The sequence below is a fragment of the Hypomesus nipponensis genome, chromosome 4, assembly GCF_054491055.1.
Source record: "Hypomesus nipponensis isolate SF chromosome 4, ASM5449105v1, whole genome shotgun sequence".
NCBI classification, from domain to species: Eukaryota; Metazoa; Chordata; class Actinopteri; order Osmeriformes; family Osmeridae; genus Hypomesus; species Hypomesus nipponensis.
Window position 1 is genome coordinate 4,438,107 of NC_140364.1, and position 24,652 is coordinate 4,462,758.

Consider the following 24,652-nt stretch of genomic DNA (forward strand, 5'->3'; position numbering starts at 1 on the left):
TATGGTTTAAAAACGTTAAGAGTTGAAAATATCATTTATGATGATCACTAGCTTTGCTCATTATTGATAAAAAAAATTATGACAACAATGATAGCCAAGCTCTGAGATAATAAAAACATAACAAGAGAAGTAAATTAGTCCAGGAGCTTTTTATTTGTACTTTCAATGTTTTTCCAAATTGAACATACAAGTTAACATCAGTGTTATATTTTTAGCATAGATTTTATAGAATGATGCAGATTGGTCAGAGTAGGCTATTTGTCTTGGGTTGCATTTATCCACTAAAACCTGCAATCCTTTAATTATAACCAAGACAAATGATCAATTATAACTGATATTGGACATTTACAAAATAAATGTGCCCCATGGTTTGTTACCTAACCTCAAAAGAGAGGAAATTAAAAGTAGTGATGATGTAGTGATGATGTAACACAAAACTATACCATGGCAAAAATAAGATGCACCCCAAAAATGTAATACATTTACAGAAGCCCAACAGTATGTCATTCAATGGAACAACTATTACATAAAGGGACAGGTAGTGTGTTTGCCTTTTAGAACTTGGGAACACACTGTAAAGTTTACACAACGTTATATTAAACATTTCTAAAATCAAAATCCCCAAAAGAAAAATGTCTTTATGCTATGGTACATAAAAGAAAGATTCTGACCATTTTTAAGGTATTCAGTGATTGTGGGCACATCATTCTGATTATGCAGTGTTCATTTTATGTACTAAGAGAAACAAGCATCAGGAACAGGATATGGTTTTATATTGGTCCTGGGTGACCAAGACTAAAGTGACTGACACGTTAACATTAACGTGGAATATAAGGAGATTTCACAACAAAGAGTATCTGTGTATGTTTTGTTTAAAGTGTAATCATTTATATTTATTATTTCAGCAAAAACATAACTTTCAATTTAAACTGCAGTAAAAATAAGTGTTTGTGTGTGTGGTTGTTTAAATTCACAAAGCTAAAACTTTTCCACATTGACTGATCTCTAGGCTTTTTTCCAAATCATTATATAGTGAGACTATTAAAAATTAGGACACGTGATCGCTAAATTCAGAGTGACATATGCCGAAAACACCACACACACGTAAGCCACCACCTACCACTTATCTGTGCCATTACAAGACTCAATTGAGGCTCTGGTGTCAGGGCGAGAACAAGTACACCATGTTCCAGTCCTGTCCTGTCCATAAAACTGAATCACATCCTACATAGACTTAAATATATTAAACACAAGAAATGTAAATGCTAGAATTTGATCAAGCATATGTAACACAGGTAACGTTTTATCAAACAGTATTGTGAAATATTGTTTTATTTGCAAATAAGCCAACCAGGAAACAAGTGGAAACCTCTGAGAACAGAACAAGTTTGTAGTGTTTCTTTGAGAGCTCTTATGTTTACCTAAATTGCCTTTCTATTGTTTACATTGCAACTGTTTCTGTACATTTTATGAGTTTGTGTAGGAAGGCAAACCAAGAACATAGGTTCATTTCTTTTTGATGGATCAATAAAAAAAAAACGAATATAAATGAAGGGAGAAACCTCGGTAAACTTCAGTTTAACCTTAGTAAAAAGATAAGTATAAGTATTGTGTATAGATATGTCAACTTGATATAAAAAGCACAATTATAACCTATATACAATACAATATTTCCAAGTGAAAGAAGAAAAAAGTATTATGATGATACAAGGCTTAGCTCAAATATAAACACGTTCATCAAATCAAACAGAGCAAACAACAAACAGTATAGCATCAGGCCTTTCAGAGAGCTAATATAAAATGACCACTTAGCAAAGCTTTAAGAATCAGTGCATAGTACACATTATTCTCTCCTTGGTTGAACCCTTTTGCTATACCCAATACCCAACACTCCCACTGAACCTGCATTGTTAATTCAGGTAGGTTACTGTACATGAATACATCTGTGGTTATTAACATTTACCAAACAAGCTTCTGAGTACCAAGCACAATTTGAAAAACATGTTTAAAAAAATTCACTTCACTAGTGTATTGTATCTCTTTGTAGGGACACAGTTTTAGCATGGCTGTAACAAGACCATTTAATGAAGTGCTTTGAGCTTAAAGAGCAGTTGCATGCACTTGTGCTGAGCAGCTAGCATATAGTAGGAAACTCTGTATACATACAACGAGAAAGTAAATCATGACAGCTAGGGGTTTTTTGACCTCTATTATTCGGACAAGCTTCAAAAAGCCCTTGACAGAATAAGGACCTCCCTGTAGAGAATGAAATGTGACAGAGGACTTGTGCAAGGACAAGAGAGGACACTACAACAGGAACTGACACTTTGACACAAGTTTAGACTGTATCTAGGTATCTATGATTGTTAAAAGAAATGTAAGTTGTATGTATTACAGTTTGTGAAATGTAAAATTACGTTCAAAACCAAACTTATGATTACTTGTTTAAATCAGTGGCATTGCAATATCTCACAGCTAGGCTTTCTGGGTGATTGAGTACTGACATGCAGAGAACACATAACAGCGTTGCATGTTCAGTGGTCTACAGCAGAATAGTCCATTCACACTGGGACTGTATAGGTTACCATGGCCACTACCTTACGTGGTCATGACAATAGCAGTACTAAAGTGAGTGAGTTTAAGTACAATCTCATCTCAGCCGATTTGATTGCTAAGCAGGGGTATGCAAGGAGACAACAAGGAGATGGAGTGCTACTGAGGTACCTTAGATTGTACTTTTAGCTAAGCATATAAAAAACGTTTGGGAACAAAAATAATTTGATTAATACCGAGCAATGCTTACAGTGTCTCCATTTTGTTTAACAAAAAATGGGAGGAAAGCTTGTCAAGCCAATTCATAATTTTTGAACAAATGAAAAGCTCTTACATTAGCTTTTTTATATCAGTGCTGCCATAAAATATTCAGGATAGACAGATCTGCATAAGACTTGAAAGTAGCCTGACCTGCAGTACATGTATGCAACATATATCAAACCAGTTAAAAATGAATTTCTCTTTACATAATAACACCCATTAAAAGCAGCCTCTTACAGTTATAACGGTCTCGCAAAAGAAAGTTGTTCCTCCACTTATTAAACAGCCATATATCAATACAAAGCAACATAGCCCAGACTACATGAGATCAATTGTGTGTAGTTTCAAGGTACTGTTCCCCTCCAATGAATCAAAAGACTAAGAAACCAAAGGATATAGGTGAAATTTCAATCTGTGACCACATTTCCCCCAGGTACAGTGTTATACTGTTCAGGCATGCAAGTGATATATTGAACTGTATCCACCAATATAGAGATGTGTGGGGCAAGATGTGGAAATGGGAAGGGTGTCAATGATGCACTGTCCTGGTGTGAACTACAAATGCCTCAAAACCCACCATTGACTCCTCTTCCCAAGGAGGGGGAGAATGATTTGAGATTGACAGTGAACAGAAACCACCTGACTTTCAGCAACTGAGATACCAAACATTGTTACACATTGAGCAGTTCTAAAACTCGCCCAGGTTGTGCCACTTGGCGATCTGTCGCTGAGGATTGTCACAAACCTCCCTCCAGTGAATGACACCCGGAGTCATGGGGCTCTGGCCGCCCAACACCAGGCAGCCCACCACTTCGTTCTTGGTGGTGCGGTCAAAGTCGACCACCAGGAACTCCACAGAGACATCTCCCAGTAGCTCAGCTGGCACATCGTACATGAAGGACTCGTTGAAGACCGGATTGAGCGTGCACTTCCTAACCTGTGTCTTTTTCTTGGCAATGCGCTTGCGGCCATAATACAAGTTCACCTTCACGTAGGGATCTGAGGAGACGGAATGATATTATTATGACTTTGTATTACCTTATAGCTATATATATATATATATATATATAGTCAAAAGTGTGGACACATTTTCCCATTCAACTTTTGACTGGTACTGTATATATATGATACTATTATCCATTGTTAAGTTCATATTGTTATATTCCTTTATTGACTCAGATCCCTGTTCTGCAGTTGTCATGTGACCTTGGTCTTCTTGTCCGACATGTCAGACGACTTCTATCCATAATCACAAGCAGAAGTTGGAAATTCCAATATGATTTGAAGGAGGATCAGGGAACAACTCTGTGTATGTGTCTGCAAACGTGTGTGTGTGTGTATTTCATACTCACTGCCTGACATGCCTGAGACGTCCATCTTGGGCAAGTGTTTGGCCTTGAGAACGACCACGTTCAGCCTGTGAGTGACAGGCTGGTAGGACAATGACACCAACAGCTCGCCACGGCTCAGGCACTGCAGGAATCAAAAACAAAAACAAAAAAACAATCCTTGAATAATAGATGTTCCATTTTTATTCTTCCGTATTGTACTTTTCTGTCTCTTGCACCCTAATATAATACATATATGATCATAAATCTCAATAATATGCCTTCTCTCTCTCTCTCTCTCTCTCTCACACACTCTCTCTCTCTCTCTCTCACCTGGACATTCCGCTTCATGATGGGCTGGGTGATGTGGACGCGTCCTGTACTGGGGTCCAGCCCAGCGAGGGACACGGTTGTGTCCCCAATGACGTCATCACGGGCAAACCGGTCAAAGCTGAGCACCAAGAAATGGAGCGTGAGCTCGGGCAGGGAGCTGTAGGATATTCCATAGAAGGTAAACGTCTCATCAAACACCGGATCCAGGGTCCTCCTCAACACACGTGTCTGTGAGGGAGGATTTAGCACGTCAATAAGATGTTTAGATTATGGTCTTCCTCGATTACTGTTTGAAATACAACTATGTGTCATAAACCAAGTGATAATCAAAAAGATTGTTTATCTCTGTGGGACAGATATTTCCTCTGCATAAAACAAAATGCATTATCTCTTGTCTCTTGTCTTGTTTATGTGGTCTGACATGTTTGATGTTAAGTTTTCTATTCTGAACTTCAAAAGGAAAGTTCAAGTTTGTTTGTAATGTTTGGATGGACAAAATGTATGCTCTAAACAGTTAGGTGTAAACTTTTATTGTGAAGTATGCTTGGGAGGACTCTTACTTTGACTCTGTTCTTCTTCTCTGGCAGGATTGTCATCTTCACATAAGGATCGGAGCTGCCTGCCTGCTCATCTACTGCAGGTAGCCCCTTGGCACCCACGATAGTCACCACCAGAGCCTTCTTAGGGAAGTTATAATCTACTGCTAGGCACAGTGTGCCCAGTAAGGCAGGTGGCAATATCTCACCCAGGTAGGGCGTGTAGGGCGAGACGGTTTTACTGGCATCAGAGCTACTGCTGCTGCTGTTCCCCCCAGAGTTGCTCTCCAGACAGCAGTAATCAGCACGGATGGGCAGAGCCCGCTCTAACCTGGGCTGACCAGCCCTCTTCGTCAGGTCGCTCATCTGCAGGTGGGAGGAACCTCTGAGCAGCCCCGTCTTGGGGTCGGCATCTACCAGCAAAACCCTCCCTCCTCTCCCTTTCCCTCGCTCTCTGCCGTGACTTAACTCTCCCCTGGACACCTCGCTCAGCGAGGTTCCTGCACGCCGACCCACACGGACGATCTTCTTGTTGTTTAGCGTCTCAGGGTAGATGCTAATGCCTTTAAGCATGTGGATGAATTTGTAGGGTGGATCGAGGAGTGGGTCGCAGTGTCCTGACTTGTGGGCTCCCGTCACCCGGCGGTAGCGCCGCTGGCAGCAGGTCCATAGGAACACAGCCACGGTGACGGAGACCACCAGCACCCCTGCACCAAGGAAGCCTGCCAGCACTGGGGACACCTCTGGGAAGAGGGAGAGGTATGGTTAGGTATCGTCAATAAGGCGGTTGATGCATTTGTCATGTCAAATCCTCTTACAATGAGTAAAAGAACCTGGCCGTCCACTTTGGCGCATTTGAAGCCTTTTATAGCAGTAGCCTTTCAGCCTCTGAATGCCAACTCAATTTCATCTAAAACTGTAAAAGCAAGGAAAGATATTTCACAGCCCAAAGCTGTTCACCTCGTGAAACTGTCTTTCTCTGCCTAATAACTAACAGCGGGCTTTGGGATTGTTCCTCCAGTATCTAGTCAAGAAAAACTAGTCTCTCCAGATCTGCTGTAGACAATATCTTCAGGGCTTAATGTAATTAGATTTTGTCTCAATTTTCAAGTAATATATCCTTAATGACACTGGGATCCATCATAACCCGACTGGTACAACAGTGCCCTTGTGGTCACAAGTCATTTTCAACTAGAATTCAGTTTGATTCAGTCACTTCCTTATTTAAGGAACAGTTGATGCGATGCCTTCCAGTTGGTTATTTACTGAACCATCACAAAATCTTTCTCCAAGGTAGTACTGCTACCCATGCCATGGTTTTGCATCCAAAATGGTCAATGGTGGATCGAAATACTACAAGTCTTCAATGTCACAGACTGTCAGCCTACATCTCATAGATATGGCTTCAGCTGCTCTGACATGGATCTAAGATCAGTCAAACATGATGTATTTCAAATGTTAAGCAACTAGAAGAAGTAAGCTGATACGATCCTTGGTTAGGGGAGAGCGTCACTCAATTACAGTAGCCTATGTCACTGCATGTCCAACTATAAGGATCTGATGCTGACATCTGACTGGATGATACATGAGTACAGTATACAGTATGAGTACTTTACATGGCTTAGAAGAAAGAACCTGTAGGACCTGGTTGTTAAACAATGCGATAAACGGCATCTGTACACATCCATGTGGGTATCAATTCAATTGTAAGGCCATAACAGTAAAGCAGTTTATTTTTCCTTCCCACTGTTACGTTTCTGTTATTCTCTTTGGTACAACAAACCCACATCTCCGTATTGGGCTACTGCATTTCAAGCATCACTCCCTTTAACTCGCCTGCACTCAGTGCCTTAATTTCTGCCATAACTATGCGTGTGCGGCTGTGCGCGACCAACAACTCGAGTGATTTTTTATGCATCTCGATTACATAGAAACGTCCCCACCCAAATGTGCTTATAAACCATTCATGTTCTTCAAAAATATAGAGGGCAGTTTATGCCAAGCCCTCGGAAAAGACATAACGTCATCCACTCCTAACCCACACGCGCAGCGTTTATTGAAGGGATGGGATTGTCTTAGATATTGTTAAAAATCTGACTTAAACATTTTGGTCCAAATATTGCTTTTAGACATCACGACAATCTTCATTCAAAGCTGTCGGAGTAAAATATCACATAATAAAACAACTATTATGGGGAAAAGGCTAAAGCGTCACAGTAGAGATGCAAAATTGCAGCTACACTTTACTCTCGCCTAGCAATACTTTATAGACCTACCAATAATCAGGCCTATGGCATGTTCATTATATATATATAATATGATATAATAAATTACATATATGGCGAAGGCTGTCGCCGATAAACATTTTCCAGAATCCAGATCCATAGAGTAGGCCAATAGGAGGAATAGCCAACCTGGTAGACTATTAAGCTATATTTATTCGAGACGTGTTTTTCTAAATCCATATTGTAAGATGTTACTATATTAGCACTTACCATATGTTGGTTTCAAATTGGTTACCTCAGCCATGTTGAGGTTTCAATAATCTCGTAGACGTCTGTCAAACTGAAAAAAAGGGGTGCCAAGAAACACAGGGTTCTATTTTATTTCCATGAATGATATTCGTCTCTCCACTTATGCTGGTCACAAGTCAACTGGGCGATAACCTCCCTTTTCCAGCCCAAAATGATGCTGGGCCTAATGATTATGCAGTTTCTGAAGGGTGCGTTTTCCTCACCTCCGACTGCTGTCTGTAGCCCAAGTGAATGATTCTGTAGCCTGTTCACTTATGTAGCGTTAGACACAGAATGCGGCTGCTGCTGACTACTATTGGCCCTGGAGACCGCTTTAGGCGCATAGCGCCACCATGTTTGACAAATTTGGTAGCACTGGTACAATGCCCCTCGCGGCTGTCTCTAGTGCTGTCATATGTCCTCAAACACCCCAGTTTGTAAACTCGCGATACGGTGCCTAGGAGCTTTACTTTGTTTTGTACAGTTTCTTAAGTTACGCATCTCTGACGCTGAATTTGTTTTTCTCAATCGCAGACACACATAGGTGTATATACCTCATACGATAAACAGCAGCAAAACCCTACACAGATGAGCCATAAGGCCTACACTATAACTGTTTTGGCTGCTAGTTATAGATGGACAGGATGTGCGTTCTCTTATTGCCTACGTTTCCCAATTGTTAATGTAAATGCAATTTTTTTTTATGACTAAACCTCAATTATATAGGAAAGGCTGCCCCCAGAAATGTTGGGGTGGCAAACCAAAAGGAAAAGCCATACCTGGATTTCAGGAATTCATGCTGTTGTAGGTTAAGCTAGTTATGTCAGTATCAGAGTTAAGGAATCGCATAGGCCTAACTGATATACATTGGTTTCTTTCTTCTTTAATGTATTTTATTTTATACATATATGCACATCATATATATATATATATATATATATATATATATATATATATATATATATATATATATATATATATATTCTTTAAGCAAACACATTAACTCACAACTAACAATTTTAAATGTCACTCATATGATTATCATTTATGTTTTTTTAAATGTTTTTCTCTAGAATGCAGATGGATCCCTGCATATATAACTCACTCTGCTTTATTTACCTCAGAAGTACATGTATTTCTCAATTAACTTAAACATTGATTTGATTTCAATCTGATTCCAGGTTTGTACAAGTTACAATTCAATCGCTGCCTAAGGAGTTCTAATAAATCAAAGTACTAGTTTAAATGATGCACCCTATAGCATTTAAAAATAGGTAGAAATATATCTGCTTTGAGAATCTGTATTCAGTGGACAGTCATCCAATTATTTAAGAAACATGCTGCTACTGTAGCCTACCCAGGCAACCTCAATAAAAAATAATCTGTTTCAAATACAAAGATAGCACACATGTGGACAATATTTTATAAAAATGACAATGCTGTATTTTTTATTCCACTTTGGTGTACAGTCAACGTTACAAGAGCAGCACGTCGATTTTACAATAAAATAACCATAATTACAACAATAATAGAAATAACTATAGCCATAAAATAGCCAAATTGATTCACACTTAATAACATATTTTGTATATAGTTTCTGCCAAAAATTCAATGCCGAAAGTCCAATTCCTTTTGAGACAGAACTCATTTGATGACATAAAAACATAGAAAATAACTGAAACATGGGAACAATATTTTGAAAATGTAGGTGGGCATAGTGGGATCACCATGCATAATGATGTTTTTCAAATCCCCAGCAGACATAATTCCATGTTTCATCCCTGAATAAAGCTCACAAGAAATGAGGTAAATCTAATATTTGTGTAGTGCATGCACAGATTAAGTTTAAGACTAAGGGCATAACGTTTTTAAATTCATATTTGACACCATCGCAACTTCTTAGTACGGCCAATAAGACCACACAGGTTTTAATAGCATTAATTTTTGGGATGTGGTCATCACTGTCGAGTATTAAACAACACCATCAGTACCCAAGAGCACCACTAGATGTCAGTCTTCAAAAATAAATCTGGGGAAAGACTAAACATGAACAGCACGTATATACTTAGTGCTCTGTGACAACTTCCAGTTTTCTTTAAGCAAACACACTCTCATTCACAACCGAACAACAAATGTAAATGTCACCCGTATGATCAACCAAGAAGTTACTGTATATCTATAGACAAAGGAAGACAAAGTGTAGTTAGCTTTACAGTCCATTGTGAGGTGTGTTGACTAGTTCAGTGGTCTCCATCCCTGTTCCTGTAGAGCTTCATGCTTGTAGGTTTTTGCACAAACCACAGTTATAACTAACCAGATTCTACACATCAACCAGCTAATTGTTAGAATCAGGTGTGCTAGATTTTTGATGTTGTGAAAACATACAGGAAGATAGCTTTCAGGAATAGTGTTGGAGACCCCTGACCTAGTTTGATGTTTTCTAAAACTAAAGGCACAAATTCCTGATAGTCTAAGTATGGTGCGGGTTTGATCACTAAAGCTGTTGAATTAAATGCCAACAATTACTATGAAGGCTTACTTCATTTACATTTACTACTTTTTCTCAAACCTGAGCCAACTTTGTAAACCTTGCAACTCTGCCTCTCTTCTGTCAACAACCTTTAATACTAAATATACATTAACATTGTCCAAAAAATGACATATTGGGACCCACAAAAATGGTAACACAGCTAAGATTTCTAAACATGAGGAGAGATGACCTTTTGACCTTCAGGGAAGAGTCATTCAATGTAGCTTGGAATAGCAATCAAGGAATAATTGTAATCATAACTTTAGAATTACCATGCACAAGGACAGATTCCACCTAGTCTGCGAGAGGAGCTATGCTAACAAGCCGGATTTGAAGAACAGAAAGGCACAAGTAGAAAAAGAGTACCAGATGGAATGCTTCACCTGTCAATATAAGCAAGCGCTCATGTTTCAGTCTGTGGAGTCGGCTTTGTTCAAAAGTATTTCTGGCTTACCACCAGTTGACTACGTTAAAAACCTTCCTACGGGGCAAAGTAAAAACAGTCAAAACTGCCAAACAACAGATGTCATTTGAGCCATCTAACTTTTTCCTTGTGATAAAAATGATTGGAGATGCAAGTTGCTTTAATCAAACACCAAAAATCAAATGCTGCTTCATTTCAAAATGTTCAACTGATAAAGCTGAATAACCACAGTATTGCAGTTTGGATCCAGACTTGGAGTTCTTCAAGTGAATCCATTTCCAGACTCATATATTTTTTGGTGGTGTAACAAAAGCTTGATGTGAGGCTGTGTGGGGTACGTTGCTAGGGGAGAGAGTGCTAAGGATCTGAGGTTTTGGCTGAAATACATTAAACTGAGGGTTTGCACTGTCATCATGAGGTAATCTGGCTTTGGTCAGTTTCACCATATGGCAAACTGTTCAGTTACATACAATTACTGCTTCATCACAAACACAGACATCACTATTTTAAAGCTTAGATTATTTGGACTTTTGGTAAGAAAATAAATGAACTTGAGAATAGTGCCTGGTGTTATTCGGGCGCTCTGATTAACAATGCTAACAATGACTGACTAGTTGCGTTTACATCCACACACAGAAAAACAACAATACAAACACAGAGATGCCAAAACATTGGCTGTCAAGGTCCATTTCAGGTGCTGCTTCCACCAGAATTGTGTTTTCAGACATTCTGAATCATGATGGTTCTGTACCCTTAGTTGCCATGTCTTTTTCGTTGGTCTAGATAGCCAGCAATACATTGAATCTACCTTGACATACTGACTTTGAATTATGTATGTGTGTGAGTCTTTGTGTTTGGGTGTGACCGGCTCATTGTGTTCTTGAGATGCTAGGGTGCAAGTGTGAGTGAGCAGTGGATATCTAAAGGCTCCAGAGGGTTCCTGGGATGACATTTGGACAGTACCTAAGTGTTAACAGGGTACACTTGGTTTCTGAAGCTCATCCCTGGATGTCTACAGTGCATTCAAATATTTGAAAGACAAACTGACATTTACTCATTACATATATTATAAGTTATGGTAATATATAAATTCAGATTTTCCATGGGTAGAACTCACTGATCCAGTTCTCGTTGTAGTGTTTTGTGTATGAGTGAAACAATTCCTTTATAAGTCATAGAAAGTCTGCAAATAATAGAACCTTTTTATGTGCATGCCAACAGGCTTGTTATTTAGTGTGTTAGTGGTTTCACAGACATGTCAGAGAGTTTGTGAGTAGTCAGTAGCATCTATTTGATTGTAAAAGCAATAGTGTAATCGGCCTAGTTCACTGCCTATAGGTCTCAGTGATATGGGGAGAGTGTATGCGTATATTTGTGTGTTTATCATGTAATATAACCAACCCATTAAGGACTAGTCCTCATCTTTCTTTTGCAGTCAGTTGGCAGGCCCTGGGTCAGACAAAGGCATGGTGTGCAACACTTCATCCAGAAGTTGCAGAGCACGGTGCAAGTGGACTTCCACCCAGCAGGGAGTGTGCTTGATGCTTTGCCGCGGGTAGTCTGGCCCCCAGCCCTTGACGAAGCTCAACCGCAGGATACACAACCTCCTGAGATCATCGACACCGATTCCTGCCGCCGCAGAAAGACCTTTGAAAGAGAGAGAGAGACAATCATTAACAACTAAACGGAGCTTCCCCAAGGTATATATATTTATATGGTGGGAGAGCATGATTCAATGCCATATTTATTAGATTTTGGATTCATTGTTCTCTACTTTACTTACTGACTGCAGGCGCAATTCCCCCGACGCTGCCTGGCCCAGGGATGTTGCCAGCTACGGCTGCAGCCTGAGCAGCTGCAGCTGCCTGGGCTGTGGCTGCCTGCTGCTGCATCTGCCTGTGACACTGCCTGAGGTCAAACACCTACAAGAGGAGAAGACATGAATGGCATAATCATGGAGAAAAAGGATAATCGTCTAGAGCTGTAGCAAGACATATGACAGGTCCAGAAAATTGATTTTGATTACAGCAATGAGGTGACACTTGGTTATCATTTTGTATGCAGGGCTTCAGGCAGGAGGCAAAGGTGAGTGAAGGTGAAGAGGAAACAGCCGAGATATTTCCTCACACTGTTTAAAACAGAAGTTACACACTCACGAGAAAGTTTGTTGAAGCTTCAATTTAAATAGTACTTTGGCTCCACAATCCACCATTTCAATTTGGGTTTCACAGCTGTAGCAGTGGTGGGGTCGTTCCCCTAGATTAATCACTGGGTTGAATTTAGAAGTGTGTATGTACAGCGGAGGACGAGTTCTAATAGGTCAGGTCAAGGTGCCCTTAATATTATTATAACAATATTGTTTGCATCCATTTTGCTGAAAAGGTTATGTATTCTAAAACATTTTATGGTACCTATAGTAGCCTGTAGGCACTGGGCACAGTGCTTTAAAAAATGTGGCACAGTTCTTTGGTACTCGTGCAGGTGCCTGAGAGCTGTAACTGTTCAAGGACTGATGTTGTCTCTTTGCTTTTTAAATTCTATCTGTATTCATGTGCTGTCATGAACTGAATGCGCGCACGCAGCTCTTGTCACCTCTTTTGAGGTGTTCTCTCTTGTCTAGCTCCTTGTCAGCAAATTTGGCCTGTGCCCTTTTTAACAACACGACCCAAGCTGCACCCTCTACCTTTATGTAGGCTCCTGGGTAGATCTTGTGAACCGCGTCCCCCGGTGCCCGGCCCGCTTCTCTGTCCAGGTAGTAACTCTGTACGAACACAGCATGGTCGCTCATACAGCGCATCCACACGTCTCCCTCTCCACGACATTCGAGCTGAACTCCTTTACCTATGTGCAATCTGAAAATGAGAGACAGCGAATCAAGAAAAGGGAAAGATCACAATTTCTCATGAAGAAAATACAGTGTCGTTTTTGGGAAGGGATTACCATTATTTAGTTTCCCGGGGGAGATGAAATCAAATTGGAAAATGTATTAACATCAAAATGACCCACAAATGATGTGAACAAGCGTAGAAACATCACTGGCAATCAAAACATTGCCGATCTACATGTGTAATTGAAGAGCATCTCTTATTCACATTCGCTCAGACCTGGCCCTCTCGCTGGCGTCCGTGCGGTGAACGTTGCTCAGCTGACCCAGACAGAACCGATCGCCTCCCGATGGGTCCACATAGCCATCGACGGTCACCACGGGACAGCTGGCTGGGACTTTGAACATTTCGCCCACCTGGACGTCCATCTCAAAGTAGGAGATGGAGCACCAAAACTCCGGCCCTAAGAAGGGGAACGAGGTGTGCTATACATGATGTAAGGTATGTCCGTATGCCCTGTCCATATGCACTGTATATCCAGTGCGCGCGTGAGGTGCTCACGTTGAGGTTTCGCTTACCTGGGTGATTAGATACCAGAGGAGGAAACGAGGCCGAGCCATGATGCTGAGACCCTGAAACATCAGTTAGGAAATGTTACAGGAGCAGGCCCAACTTAGCAAGAAATGTGCAAACATGCGGTCATTTATCACAGATGTGATTGCTATAAATATTATAAGATCAGACTATCTGAAAAAATGCATAAAGAACCTTAAAAGTTGTTAAATTTTGTAAAGTCAGACTTTGATTGTATAAAAATGTATATATTACTGTAAACAAAACTGAAATAAATATTTGGAATGATCCCCGGTGAGTTTGTTCATAAAGTTCTCTATCTTTAAAAGGCTGTAGACATTCATAGACATTTCTAGACAATGTATATATATATATATTTAATGTGTTATATACATTTACAGTTACTTACAGAAGTGATTTGGGTGGTGGAGTGGAGGCTGTTGGTGACCACGCCCATTTTGTGTCGGGGGCCCCACCGGCGTGTAGGAGGCTGTGCTGTTGCCTGTCCAAGTTGCTGAATTTCAGAAGCAAAAAGGTTGATGAGCACAAACAAGTGTATAAGCATAAAGATATTAGACAACCTGGGATTATATTTGTGTTCTGGATTGGTTGCTTAAGCAACTCATTGAGGCGACCTGTGATCAGCAGTCAGGCTTGTGTAGCTTTGCTCAGGGAACTGTTTGTGGAGTGAGAATTTTGTGTAGAATTGTTCAACTCAAGCTTAATTTGTGATTTAGAATGTCTCTCCTCTACAGTATTGGTCCAGAAATGTGTCCTTTGTATTTGTTTCACATTTATTTCAAGTAATGAAGTAAATGGCACCCTGCTCTTCATGGATTTATTTTAATGAGTGCATAGCTAACAGGAAAGCTGCATCAGAGCTAACTGTCCATTCAACAGGTCCAGTATAATATGTGCGGGCTATTTGTTTCAGTGTATGTTGTGTGTGTTTCAGTGTATGTTGTGTGTGTTTCAGTGTGTGTTGTGGGTGTTTCAGTGTGTGTTGTGTGTGTTTCAGTGTGTACTGTGTGTGTTTCAGTGTATGTTGTGTGTGCTTACTGTGGAAGGCAGTCTGTGTGTGTTTGGAGCTATTGTAGCCGTTCTGTCCTGGCTGGGGCGGAGGTTGCAGAGGTGGCTGAGTTGCCCCTTGTGTAGGAGTGGATGGTGACGGCGTTGGAGTCATAGAGGTCATTGGTGTCACGACCTGACGCTGTGGTGAGGCAATCTGCAACAGACCCTCCCCATGACCTCCTTGTAGGGACAGCATGGAACCCGAGCCAGACACTGCCAAGAGGATATATGGTTGGAGAGGTTGTTAGGTAGTTATTTAGGTGGATAGATTGGTAGATAGCAGGGGCGTAGGCTTTCATTATACACTTGTTGGATACGGCAATCCACCCCCCTGACGTTTTATTAAGTAAATCATATTTAATGGCCGAAACCTCAGTTATTACAAAAAGAGAGAGAGAGAGAGAGAGAGAGAGAGAGAGAGAGAGAGAGAGAGAGAGAGAGAGAGAGAGAGAGAGAGAGAGAGAGAGAGAATGAATATTATTGAGATTTGTGATCATATATGTATTATATTAGGGTGCAAAAGACAGAAAAGTGCAATATGGAATAATAAAATAAAAAATCTATTATTCAAGGATTGTTTTATTGTTTATTGGATTGTTGTTTTTGTCCTATCAGCCTGTCACTCACAGGCTGAACGTGGTCGTTCTCAAGGCCAAACACTTGCCCAAGATGGACGTCTCAGGCCTGTCAGGCAGTGAGTATGAAATACACACACACACGTTTGAGAGAGAGACAGACAGATGTGCCTCTTACCTGTTGGCGAGAGGGACATGTTTGGATATAGAGTGACAGATGGGGGGCCACATGACGGTTCAGGAGGCAGCTGCAGTGGTGGTAGAGGCTGACCATAGTGCTCTGGAGGGGGCAGCTTCAGTGGCCCTGGATGGTCTGACGGGGACATGCCTGGAGGGAGGTCCATCTGAATGCAGTCATGGATGTACTCCTCTTTAATCAACCTGCCTGGAGGGGCTGAAAGGGAGAGAACATTGTCATTGTCAAGATCAAAGAAAGACTATAATTTCAGTCTAAGCCTCAGTTAAATAGTTGTTAAATACAATTGGTATGTGATGGAGAAACATAATAATGTTTAGTTGGAAACCCACCTGTATTCTGGAGACTCAGACCAACTTTATAGGACAAAAAAAGAAAAGAGCAAGACTATGTCAGTAACTTATTCCTCAAGAAACTCCTTTGGTGTATAAATTGTGTAACTATAAGTCAAGCTAAGTTCATACAAGATACTACGACAAAAACGATTACAACTATATCAGTCAGCAATTATTCATACATTGACTTACCGATGCCGGGAGAGACCACTCGCTCATAGTGGTAGGGGTTCACACAGACATTATCATATTTGAGATCAAAGGCGTACTGACAGAACTTAACATGCTTGAGCTCATTCTTGTGGAGGTCTGGCCAACGCCATAGTCGGGCATAAATAACATGGGGGAAACCTTTCCTCCCTGCGACCTGAGAAAGACACAAACAGTAAGAGAAGGAAAGAGTGAGGGAGATCGCTGGAGGAGAGCTTGGCAAAGAGACAGGGTTTGCATGTGTGTATTGCATGTGAGTTGTGAACTGTTAATAAAGATAATTTTTTCACATTTTGTTCAATTACATTTATTACGTATTTGAGTACGTAGGCAACACTACACATTCACTAGAATATTTTTTTTATAAAATAGCGAAAAGAGACAAATGTCCTTGATTCATTTATTGATAAACTGTTGCAGTGCCATTTCTTGAGTCATTCTTGAACATTATTTTTCCATTCAGCTCATCTAGAGAGGGTTCTCCTTGCACCGCGCTCAACATTTCCACTCTGTAATAAACAAATACTTGCAACAGAACATGCAAAACGCGCATGTAGAGACTTTGAGTGTAAATCATTCGCACCTGTAGACGCCCATCCAGGGTCCTCTGAATGGTGACACACTTGCTGGGGTGCACTCCGTTGGTGGTGATGGCGGTGATGAGCGAGTCCAACTCATCCTTCTTCTCCTTCAGCTTCTTGACCAGGCTCTCGATGGCACGCTTGGCGAAGCCCTCGTTTTCCCCCCCCTGCCGGTGGCACATGAGGCTGTGCACGATGCTCAGGCAGGCGTCGTTGCTGCTGGGGGGGTTCACTGACATGATGCTACAGATGAAACCAAGACGGTTTGATTACTCAAATCAGCAGGCTAATGAACAACACGCCGGATCAGTTCACAAATTTGCTTCCGCTTCCAACATATGTTTAGTCGATCAAGTCATTCAGAAATGGAACTCTCTCCTGGCAGATAAATAAACCCATAGTGCTACACAAAAAAAGATAAAAACATTTCACCGTTCCAATGTGGCATTTGTCCGCTGAGACTGTGTCTGCTCCTTATATTTCAAGCTGGTATGTGGATGGCATTAGTGGTTCATTCAGTGATGGGGTTTAGTGGCTCATAGTCAAAGTTAGCCAACCTAGTGTATTTGTTATATAGTGTACAGGCTGTCAGAGTTATCTCCATACTTAAGGTAGCAATGGCCGCGAGCACCGTTGGAGGGTTCATCCTCACTTTTGTCATCAGTTTCCAAGTCAGGCCAGACCGAAGCCTCTAGGCCTGATTCAGGCATGTCATTCATTTAACTCTTATGTTTTCTAATTGTGAAAATAGTGCAAAAAGTTCAATATTTAAGGTTGCCTAGGATTAATGTTGATTGGTATCTTAATTTGTAGTACTTCAGTAGGAGGAACCTTATGATTTTGCTATTATTATTATTATCAAAGATTATCAGAAAGCTTCTGCAAATTGGAGCTTTTCTTATTAGGGATTTTATTGTTATTACTTTCATACAACTTCAACTTCATAACTCTACTTTAAAAAAAATTGTACACTGACAGTGCAGAACCAGCAGAGCACATCTATGACACAAAGAGACCATGATCCGACCACAGGGTGCATCAGAGAATGCAGCCCAATTCCACAGTATGCCATTTCTACCCTGTTTGACCTAGAATCTGTCGTTTGATGAAGTCCAAGATTTTTCTGTACAGTGAAAATGTAGGATCAACTACAGAAATGTACTTCAAATCAACCACTGGTCCAGTTGGCCTGTTAACTACTTCTAGTTCTAAAATAGCTCCAACCATTGGCTCCAACCAGGAAGCTTGACCACCACAACGTGGTAAATGAGGAAGTTACCATGTTAAGTTGGTGTGGACTATATAGAGTACATAAAGATGGTACAGAGTATATGAAGATGCTATATTATACATTGTCAACACCGTCAAGAAATGTACTCAAGCCTTTCAGCTGGCCACACTGCCATGCTTTTCTTCCAACGGCTAAGCTACATCTAATGTTTGTAAATCTGCCTCTCATCAGACTCTATTGATAAGAGGAGCACACAGTGATTTTAATACACTTAAAACCAAGAGAAGAAAGGCAACATATGAAAATGCATGCTTTTGCTATACATTCGAAATAACGCAATATCTTCAACAGTATTAAATATAACTCACACACTTTGACATTATATTTCATAATAGTTAATTAATGCTAGATTGATGCAATTAAAAGTCTGTTTGTCTGATTGTTTGTGTACTGGCAGTGGTGTACAATATGTGTGTGAACTGGTCTGGTTACAATTCTGATAACATACTTTACCAATAAATACATTTAAGCCTTCCATCTGGCCTGGTTCCATATTTTCTTACAACAAACGCCCAGAGCTCCATTAAATTAAATGTTTGTGTTGTACTTAAAAGCTGTGCTCAGACTCTGCTAACAGACGCTGAAGGCATCTAGATGTGAGGTTAGCGTAAGTGCTGGTTTTAATGCAGGAAAAACCCATTTGTGCAATAATTAGAAAGATGAAATTGAAAAAGCATGAATTTATACTACAGTTTAAATATTTAACATTAGATGAATCAGTATTTAGTTTCCATTCCCGTTCCACTGGAATAAAGATCAGGATTCTATAAGTTTAGATGCTTTAGTGCCTATTAATCTTTTTAAAGGAGCCTATTTTACAGATGAGTTTGTGTTTTAAACGTTTTAACTATTTTAAGTTTCCTACATTTACTTTACTAATTTTTTTGACTTATTAAAACATTTACTACTTGCTTTAAGTATACCATCAGTTATGGTATCTGTTATGTATATTTTAAATGTATTGTCTCATAAATCAGTTCTCACTTGCATAAGAGGTGCAGGTCTCAGTGTGATTATCCTGAATACATAAGTGTAAAAGCAAATAATAATAATAATAAATTCGTACAAATATAAATGCTTATTGTCAAAAGTGGACACATTATAAATGCTACAAAGCAGCAGAGATAACTATATGAAACGGTCAGAAGTTTATTTTCAAGATTCAATCTAACTATCTCAAAGGATACTACAAATATGGTATATATATATAACTACAGTATATTATATGGTGACTGGCATTTTTCTCAGTGGAGAATGGAAGCCACTGACCCAGAGGTTTACTCCACACATAACTTAAAAAAGCCAACTGTTTTACCCATTCCCATGACAGAATCATGGCCACCAGGCCCAGACTCTTTTTGGGCCATTTTTGTAGTGTAAACACAAAAGGATTAGACAAACACAGTGCCTGATCTTAATATATATAGCAAACCTTGGAAGAAAGAATTTACAGCACAGATCATAACCTCAAGCTTTAAAATAAATACTTTTGACTAGTGGTTCCCAAGGTATGTTTCAGGCATAGCATTGGCCTCACTGAAGGGTGGAGATGATATACCTTGTGGTCAGTTGATCAGTCAATGTCAGTGATAGGCCAGAAATTTCAGCTGCATGGTGCCCCAGGTCTGAATCAGTCCCTGATAAGAAAAGTGATGAAGAATAAATATGTATAATTCTGCTACCATTAACATAACAGAACCTTTCCAACTTTTCAGTTTCAACCTATGATTATTCTGTAAAAAATATATTAAGGTCATCATAAAGTTTTGTAACTGTTCACCAGAATCAGACAATTTAAAAAAGGTTAAAGTAGTAGACATAAGCTTAACGCTTTATACAGTATAGGCTACTATGTAGTCTAGGGTAGGGTTCAATGCAGTCTAGGGTAGGGTACTATGAAGTCTAGGGTAGGGTAACTACCTCTAATTACGCTCTATAATTCCAAAATCATTCTTATTTGTGGATGTGAAATATTCTTTATTCTTCATTTAACATTGTCATGCCATATAGGGCTGACAATATAGTACAGCAATATAGGCCCCCAAAAAACGCCCGTCTCAATGCAGCTGAACTTAACGAGCAGTCGAAGGACCAACGGAATTGCGTTGTAATCACTTAACGATGCAATACTATAAGCTTTTCTCAACCAAATAATTTTCATACATAATTAAGACTGAATATGGACCATTTGCAAGCCATGTATTTAGTTTGCGAGAGACGTGGACGACTCAAACATTGCCATACCATATTTGGCCAAAGCGCGTCATTGAGTCTGTCGTCTGAACGTTTAAGAAATCCCGATCGGAATTAAATAGGCTAATACACATTACATGATAGCCTTATTTGAAAAAACATGAATACAGTGTAACACCCCAATGACATGCATCTACATGTATGCGTTATGGTGGGCAATGTGTTAAATTAACTACGTTTTCGAAAAACATCGACAGCAGACTAGACAGTCAGCCAGTGAAGTCACTGCTGGACAAAACGATACAACATGAGAGTAAGCACACATAAGGCCAACAGAAGGCAGACTCCTCCGACATTTGTATGTCGATAACCGAACTAATAATCAAAATATGTTCACGTTTGTGGATTATGAAAACATCCTCCTCCCCCTTACTTATCTGGCCTGCCTCTTATGCTCGCGTGACGAGAAAAGCAGTAGAATTTGATAAACTGCCTATACTTACACATTAGCCGGAGTATTGGGGGGATAGAAGAGAAGGAGTGAAAATGGTACACTAAAATAGGTTGGATTCCGAATCCTCCTCCCCTCACGCCTATCTGTTTCTATCCTTGTCGTTATCTTACTCTCAGCCTTGGTGTCTCCGCTCGTGCATCCTGCTTGCTCCCCGAAGCTTCTCCTTGCGCTCGGTACAATAACAAAAGAGGGTAGACATCGTGCGCGTGAATGTCTAGCCAAGCTCCAGCCAATAGGGCCTCCAGTCTCAAAGGGCTGGAGGCTCTCAGCCAATCGTGACAAGGCTCTCACGGCTGGGCCCCCGGGCTGAGGTCTGTCTGGGTCGCGTCTAGATTGACATATCGGCGCGACTGTTTTTTTAAAGTGGCGCCGCCGAGATCACCCCGCCCTTCTGCCTGCCTGCCTGGCTACCCCCCGCCCCTCCCCCCCACTACCCCACCACCCCACACAGGCACGCTCTACTGTCAGTCCCACTTTGACCCCAGAAGGTACTATCCAACATGTACGTCTTTGGAGGTATACACTCTTATACACCGAAAGATGTAACTTACTCTCATACAAAACTCTACAGGTCCAATCAGTCATCTTCCTCCTCTCTTGACCCATGGCCTCTAAAATACCTTTCTGCATTCCCCCTCCTGCTAAAACCCAAAGGGTCACCTTCAACTCCCCACTCTCCTTCTCTCATTACAAAACATTCATTATTGACATAGGGGGCAGACATACCTTGCATTTTACCACTGATCCAATTATGCACATCATACTCAGGTGAAGGACAATTTGCAAAGAGGATGAATATAACAAGCAGTTACAACTTATTTTATAGCTCAACACACATCTACAATAAAGTTGTCATGTTTGGCAAATGTCTGGACATTTCTACATGCCTTAATTTCCTGGAGTTTGTTATCCATCAGTACTGACCAACTGTCAGTCCAACTGTCCAAACTTTAAATACAAGCATTTCAAATCTATTCCAAGTTGAATAGTATAATTCAGCTGTGGACCAGTCTCTGCTCCCATTGACATACATTTCCAAACACTTCTACATCTTGTTTTCTATGCAGGGTATTGTGTGTAGACTGGTGAGAAAATGTGATTTTATTTGAATGATTTACGATTAAATTAATTTTTAATTCAGGTTTAAAGGTGGAAAACAGCCATTTTACTGCCATCAGAGATCTTGTACTACCTTCACAGTTTTGCGACAAAGCAATTTTATCATAAAATTGCAGCTCATTTGATCATGAAACCGTTCAAATGGTCTGTCACATTAGAATAAACAACCAGAACTTATTTACTATGCCAGTTTTCTAAGCCTGAATTGATGCCGAACATACGCATTGTATTACTTTAAAGTGACAGCTGTTTATTGTTTCAAGCAAGCAAAAGCTTGTACAAAAATCTACAATTAAATGATAAATATTTAAAATAATAATTGGAAACTTAAATACAGATTTGTAAGCTCTTTACGAACTTGGCAATGCAGAGAGGGTTTTACACAAGTTGGATAGAAACATGACAAAATGATTTATTTCTTACAAATGATGATGGGCAACTTAAAGTCAACAGTAACATTCCAACTTGGCCTATAGAAACTGCAGTCTTGTGTTGAACTAAGACATATACATCCAAAAATAGGAGCAAAAACGTGATTAAGGTGACCTTAATTGCATCATATTAAATGCATTTATCTAGTACAGTCTGATGTTTAATTCCATCAACTTTTTATGTAGCAATGCTCGCCGAATTTCTAGCTGTGACAACCAGCGAATTAACCCATTTGTTTGTAGTTAGTTATGGTTTGTTGGGCGAACGAGGCGTAAACACTCCAGAAGTCTCCAGCATGGTCTTCCTGCGGGCCGTCTCTTTTGCTACATTGTGATTAAGCCTTCGTAGACGCTCCTACAGTTCAAATCCATTGAGTAATAGAGAGAAAGAAATCAAGCATACAAGTGTCAGATTAGGAGGCCTGAAACATTGCATGTGACTACCAATCGTAAATATTTTTGAGATTTTGATATAGCTTAGTAAGAGTTCTGTAAGAGGTTGAACAGTGCAATATCCACACACACCAAAAGAAAACACCACTAGATTTATTGGGCTGGGCAAGTCTTATGCCAATTGTTTCAACTGAATCTTGATAAGAGTACACACCTAGTTTAGACAGTTACAAAGAATAAATACTCAAATTGACCATGTGCACCCCTACATATTTACTGATGTGACCACAAACAATTTTAATTATAGAAAGTGTCAGGATCAAATCGGACATTACTGAAAAGTGACAATAAACAAAACTAAAAACCTGAGCATTTTGAAGAATGTTGTTGACCAACACCACCCGGCGTCTTGCATTTAAAAGCTTTTTGACATATGGGTCAAGATCTAGTGCCACCTTCTGGTGTTCATTTATTCTGCATAGCTCTGAAAAGGAATCATAGAAACACACTTCTTTATAAACAATGAGTGGATAAAGTATCATATGAAATACAGCATCTTAATATAAGTCATTTAGGCGCACTGTTCTGTTCAAACGGGCAACCATAAAAAAAGAAATGTCTTACCTGTGGCTAAATTGTCAATGTGTTCTCGTAATTCCACTTGGCTCTCCCTAAAACAAAAATGTAGCATAGTTTAGGTTATATATTTACAAGCTTTGTTTACCTAGATATTATGTTCCTAGGTAAGGCAGAAAGTCTGCACAACGAACATAAATCGTGTCAATCAGTGTTCACAGTTTTATTAGGAAGGGCAGATATGTATTTTACCTGATACTATATTGTGTATGCTGCGCCCTACTGGTAATTGTTGGTACTTTACTACTGTACGGACTGTTAAACCCTAACCAATCAGTACTTTCCTACTGTACGGACTGCTTAACCCTAACCAATCAAATGGCCTTCGACTATTATCTGTTAATTTTAATTATGTTTAACTATACTAATACTAGACTCACACCCGCAGAAACAGACGAGTGGTGAACAAATTATTTCTGTTTTCCTGAACTGAGCATAAGGCAAGTCACGTGAAAAATGCACAAGACTCACACCAGCAGACCCAGTCGAGTGGTGAACGAATCATTTCTGTTTCTTCTGCTGAACCTATGCTGCAACTTTCACAATGCGCGGTCACGAGAAAATTACCAAATTACTGTCAGACTACAAGTTACTCCCGAGAAAAAAAAGCCCTGTAGTTTTGTGCTACGGTAGGAAAATATGACAAGGTAGATAGGTAGGTAAATCAACATAAAACATCAGCAAGGCAACTTCAGACTCGTCGAAGCATTTCAAAACAAACAGATCTCTGTCTCATCAGAAACTGTCTCCTCCGCTTCAAAGACAGGAGGCTTGTTATCACGAGACTATTATTGTTATCGGGCTGCTGCACGGAAGCCTCGTCATTCGGTTGTAAGAAAGAAGTGTTGTATATTGTCAGTGACATACTCAACTAAATAAGCTTGATAGCCTACCCACCTCACAGAGTGTACATGCAGGTCAAGCTGCTGGACAGCTGGTTTCAAAAGGTCGAGCAGTCCTTCGGCAATCGCATCCCTCCCGGACGGAGTCTCCACAACTGCTAGTGCAGCCATCTTTGGCGCATAGTGAAGGCGCAACAGAAAATGTCACGTGCCGTGAACTGGATGACGTTGCGCTTGAGCTATAAAATACCTTCTTCCATTTTCCTTTATCCCCCGGTAGCATGCTATCCAGCACCATTTTGTACTGAACAGTGAGAGGGAGAGCAGGCTTGCAAAAAACAAATTTCCTTAGAAGTTTGAATTCGATTTTATTACTATTATCGGAAAGA

The 24,652-nt window shown here is 40.1% G+C and overlaps 3 protein-coding genes across 6 annotated transcripts; all 3 read right to left on the minus strand.

Moving 5' to 3' along the window:
• Positions 1-143: 143 nt before the first annotated feature.
• Positions 144-7,636, minus strand: syt11a (synaptotagmin XIa). 2 transcript variants are annotated; one of them, XM_084695527.1, is made up of 6 exons: positions 7,507-7,636; positions 5,495-5,754; positions 5,036-5,461; positions 4,476-4,703; positions 4,167-4,287; positions 144-3,813 (listed from the first exon to the last, which is right to left on the minus strand). In XM_084695527.1, the coding sequence occupies exons 1-6, from the start codon at positions 7,538-7,540 to the stop codon at positions 3,503-3,505; spliced, it is 1,380 nt and encodes a 459-aa protein (XP_084551653.1). In that variant the 5' UTR covers positions 7,541-7,636; the 3' UTR covers positions 144-3,502. The 2 variants fall into 2 exon arrangements, with proteins under 2 accessions (XP_084551653.1, XP_084551652.1); XM_084695526.1 differs by having other exon boundaries at positions 5,036-5,754.
• A 1,308-nt stretch (positions 7,637-8,944) lies between these two features.
• On the minus strand, positions 8,945-21,145 carry smad10a (SMAD family member 10a). Of its 3 annotated transcripts, none has more exons than XM_084695804.1 (13): positions 20,953-21,145; positions 19,694-19,772; positions 16,847-17,087; positions 16,246-16,420; positions 16,051-16,074; positions 15,701-15,916; positions 14,936-15,160; positions 14,286-14,390; positions 13,882-13,935; positions 13,571-13,766; positions 13,162-13,330; positions 12,262-12,400; positions 8,945-12,125 (listed from the first exon to the last, which is right to left on the minus strand). In XM_084695804.1, exons 3-13 carry the CDS (start codon positions 17,081-17,083, stop codon positions 11,914-11,916), a joined length of 1,752 nt encoding a protein of 583 aa, XP_084551930.1. In that variant the 5' UTR covers positions 17,084-17,087; positions 19,694-19,772; positions 20,953-21,145; the 3' UTR covers positions 8,945-11,913. The 3 variants fall into 3 exon arrangements, with proteins under 3 accessions (XP_084551930.1, XP_084551928.1, XP_084551929.1); XM_084695802.1 differs by having other exon boundaries at positions 20,832-21,027; XM_084695803.1 differs by having other exon boundaries at positions 13,583-13,766; positions 20,832-21,026.
• Positions 21,146-21,955: 810 nt separating this feature from the next.
• snapin (SNAP associated protein) lies at positions 21,956-24,544 on the minus strand. Its single transcript, XM_084695813.1, has 4 exons — positions 24,319-24,544; positions 23,410-23,456; positions 23,151-23,269; positions 21,956-22,747 (listed from the first exon to the last, which is right to left on the minus strand). The coding sequence occupies exons 1-4, from the start codon at positions 24,432-24,434 to the stop codon at positions 22,640-22,642; spliced, it is 390 nt and encodes a 129-aa protein (XP_084551939.1). The 5' UTR covers positions 24,435-24,544; the 3' UTR covers positions 21,956-22,639.
• Between the last annotated feature and the right edge of the window lie 108 nt (positions 24,545-24,652).

What these genes read in the sequence shown, in the direction of transcription:
- syt11a (XM_084695526.1), bottom strand. Translation starts at nt 7,540, where the DNA reads ATGGCTGAGGTAACCAATTTGAAACCAACATATG. An exon ending in CAATTTGAAACCAACATATG is followed by an intron (nt 5,755 to 7,506) that starts GTAAGTGCTAAT and finishes CCCTCTTCCCAG; the next exon opens with AGGTGTCCCCAGTGCTGGCA. An exon ending in TCATGAAGCGGAATGTCCAG is followed by an intron (nt 4,288 to 4,475) that starts GTGAGAGAGAGA and finishes TGATTCCTGCAG; the next exon opens with TGCCTGAGCCGTGGCGAGCT.
- smad10a (XM_084695802.1), bottom strand. An exon ending in AGTGGTCTCTCCCGGCATCG is followed by an intron (nt 16,075 to 16,245) that starts GTAAGTCAATGT and finishes TGTCCTATAAAG; the next exon opens with TTGGTCTGAGTCTCCAGAAT. An exon ending in TCTGAGTCTCCAGAATACAG is followed by an intron (nt 15,917 to 16,050) that starts GTGGGTTTCCAA and finishes TCTCCCTTTCAG; the next exon opens with CCCCTCCAGGCAGGTTGATT.
- snapin (XM_084695813.1), bottom strand. Translation starts at nt 24,434, where the DNA reads ATGGCTGCACTAGCAGTTGTGGAGACTCCGTCCGGGAGGGATGCGATT. An exon ending in CATTGACAATTTAGCCACAG is followed by an intron (nt 23,270 to 23,409) that starts GTAAGACATTTC and finishes ATTCCTTTTCAG; the next exon opens with AGCTATGCAGAATAAATGAA. An exon ending in ACATTCTTCAAAATGCTCAG is followed by an intron (nt 22,748 to 23,150) that starts GTTTTTAGTTTT and finishes TTTGAACTGTAG; the next exon opens with GAGCGTCTACGAAGGCTTAA.